Raw genomic sequence first — 1,653 nt, forward strand, 5'->3', positions numbered from 1 at the left:
ACCGCTGCTCTCCCAGATCCCTGGTGCAACAGCGGCGGATTTTAATCTCAATCCCAAATCCTCTCTCCTCTATCAGGAGCTTCTCCCATCTGAAGACAGTGTAGAGACAATGGCGAGCACAGCAAGCCCGCTATGGTAGACATCGCAAAGGCAGACCATTCACCTAATGCAAACATGGATGCATGTGGGGTCGTCGTACCCTTCAGTCAAAATAAGAGTTAGCGCACGAAAGCAGTCTTTGCATTTCAAGTCAATCAGACTGGCTGCAACAGGAACTCTTGGACTGTTTTAAGAATTAAGGGATGAGTCAGTGCTGTGAGAGAGTTGTGAGTCATTTCTTGTTTAGACTGGCCGTCTCTATGTCGTGGCCTCCTGGATACAGTCTGTGGCATCCCAGCAGGATGGAGAAGGCCTTCCGGAAATCCGCATTGAAGGCATAGATGATGGGGTTTAGGGAGGAATTAGCCCAGCCGAACCACACGAACACATCAAACGTGGTGGGGCTGATGCAGGGGAAAGCCTCCCCTCCGCTCGACTGCTCGCAGAAGGGCACCATGCAGTTGAGGATGAAAAATGGGAGCCAGCAACACACAAACACCCCCATTATCACTGACAGCGTCTTCAGCACCTTTGTCTCCCTCTTGAATGTCAACCTGAAGGAGCTCTCCGAGTCTGCGATGCTGGAGCCTCTGCCCATGCTGTCGTGTCTGTTTTTGGCACTTTCGGCTGCCCGCTCTAGAGCAGAGATCCTCCTGATTTGTCTGTGGGCAATGCGGTAAATCTGTGTGTAGGTGGCCACCATGATGACCACAGGGATGTAAAAGCTTATAAGAGAGGTGGAGATGGCGTAGGTCCTATTCAGGCTTGAGTCACAGTTCTCTGGGTAAGATGTAGCGTTTGATGCCAGTGAAACAGAGGACCCAGTAAGAGCAGTGTAAGATTTGGTTTGGGCTTTATGCCAGTTGAGCTGCACTGGAATGAAGGAAATGAGGACAGACAGCGTCCAGGCCACACTGATCATAATATAGGCCACTGTGGGTGTCATCTTCCTCTCATAGCGGAAAGGACTGGAGATGGCCCAATAGCGGTCCAGGCTTATGACGCAAAGGTTCAAAATTGAGGCTGTGGAGCACATAATGTCAAAAGCTACCCAGGTATCGCAGAAAGAGCCAAACGGCCAGAATCCGGCGATCTCCGTCACTGCTTTCCAGGGCATCACCAAGATGGCAACCAATAGGTCGGACACGGCCAGCGAGATCACAAAAAAGTTGGTCACTTTAGAACGCAGATGGCGAAACTTGGTGACGGCCGCGCAAACCAGAGTGTTTCCCAGCAAGGTGGTGAGGATGAGCAGCGAGAGAAAACAGCCAGTTAGGACACGACTTGATGGCGCCTCATCCAAAAACCCATTGTCGATGACAGTTGTAAAGTTCATGGGATCCATCCCTGAAAGTGAGTGTGTGCTTGGGGAGGAGGGGGTTCTTTGCTTATGTCATACTGAAGAGTCTTGCTACATTTTATCCACTAGTTTCTATGAGGCTCCTGTTCTCCATTACTGCGAAAAGTCTCCATCAGTTTATCGTCTGATAAATCACGAAAGATGAGACATTTCAGGCAAATGCTCTCTGGGACAGTCATTTGCCCTCTGACCCT

At 50.3% G+C, this 1,653-nt stretch overlaps 1 protein-coding gene across 1 annotated transcript; it reads right to left on the bottom strand.

Moving 5' to 3' along the window:
- Positions 1-331: 331 nt before the first annotated feature.
- drd1a (dopamine receptor D1a) lies at positions 332-1,447 on the bottom strand. The gene has a single exon (XM_085369335.1). The coding sequence runs from the start codon at positions 1,442-1,444 to the stop codon at positions 332-334; it is 1,113 nt and encodes a 370-aa protein (XP_085225461.1). The 5' UTR covers positions 1,445-1,447.
- Between the last annotated feature and the right edge of the window lie 206 nt (positions 1,448-1,653).

This window comes from Diplotaxodon limnothrissa, linkage group LG2, assembly GCF_057381915.1.
Source record: "Diplotaxodon limnothrissa isolate DT_005_m linkage group LG2, D_limnothrissa_male_GT1.1, whole genome shotgun sequence".
Lineage (NCBI taxonomy): Eukaryota > Metazoa > Chordata > Actinopteri > Cichliformes > Cichlidae > Diplotaxodon > Diplotaxodon limnothrissa.

Excerpts from the sequence above, each read along its gene's own strand:
- drd1a (XM_085369335.1), bottom strand. The coding sequence starts at position 1,444 with ATGGATCCCATGAACTTTACAACTGTCATCGACAATGGGTTTTTGGAT.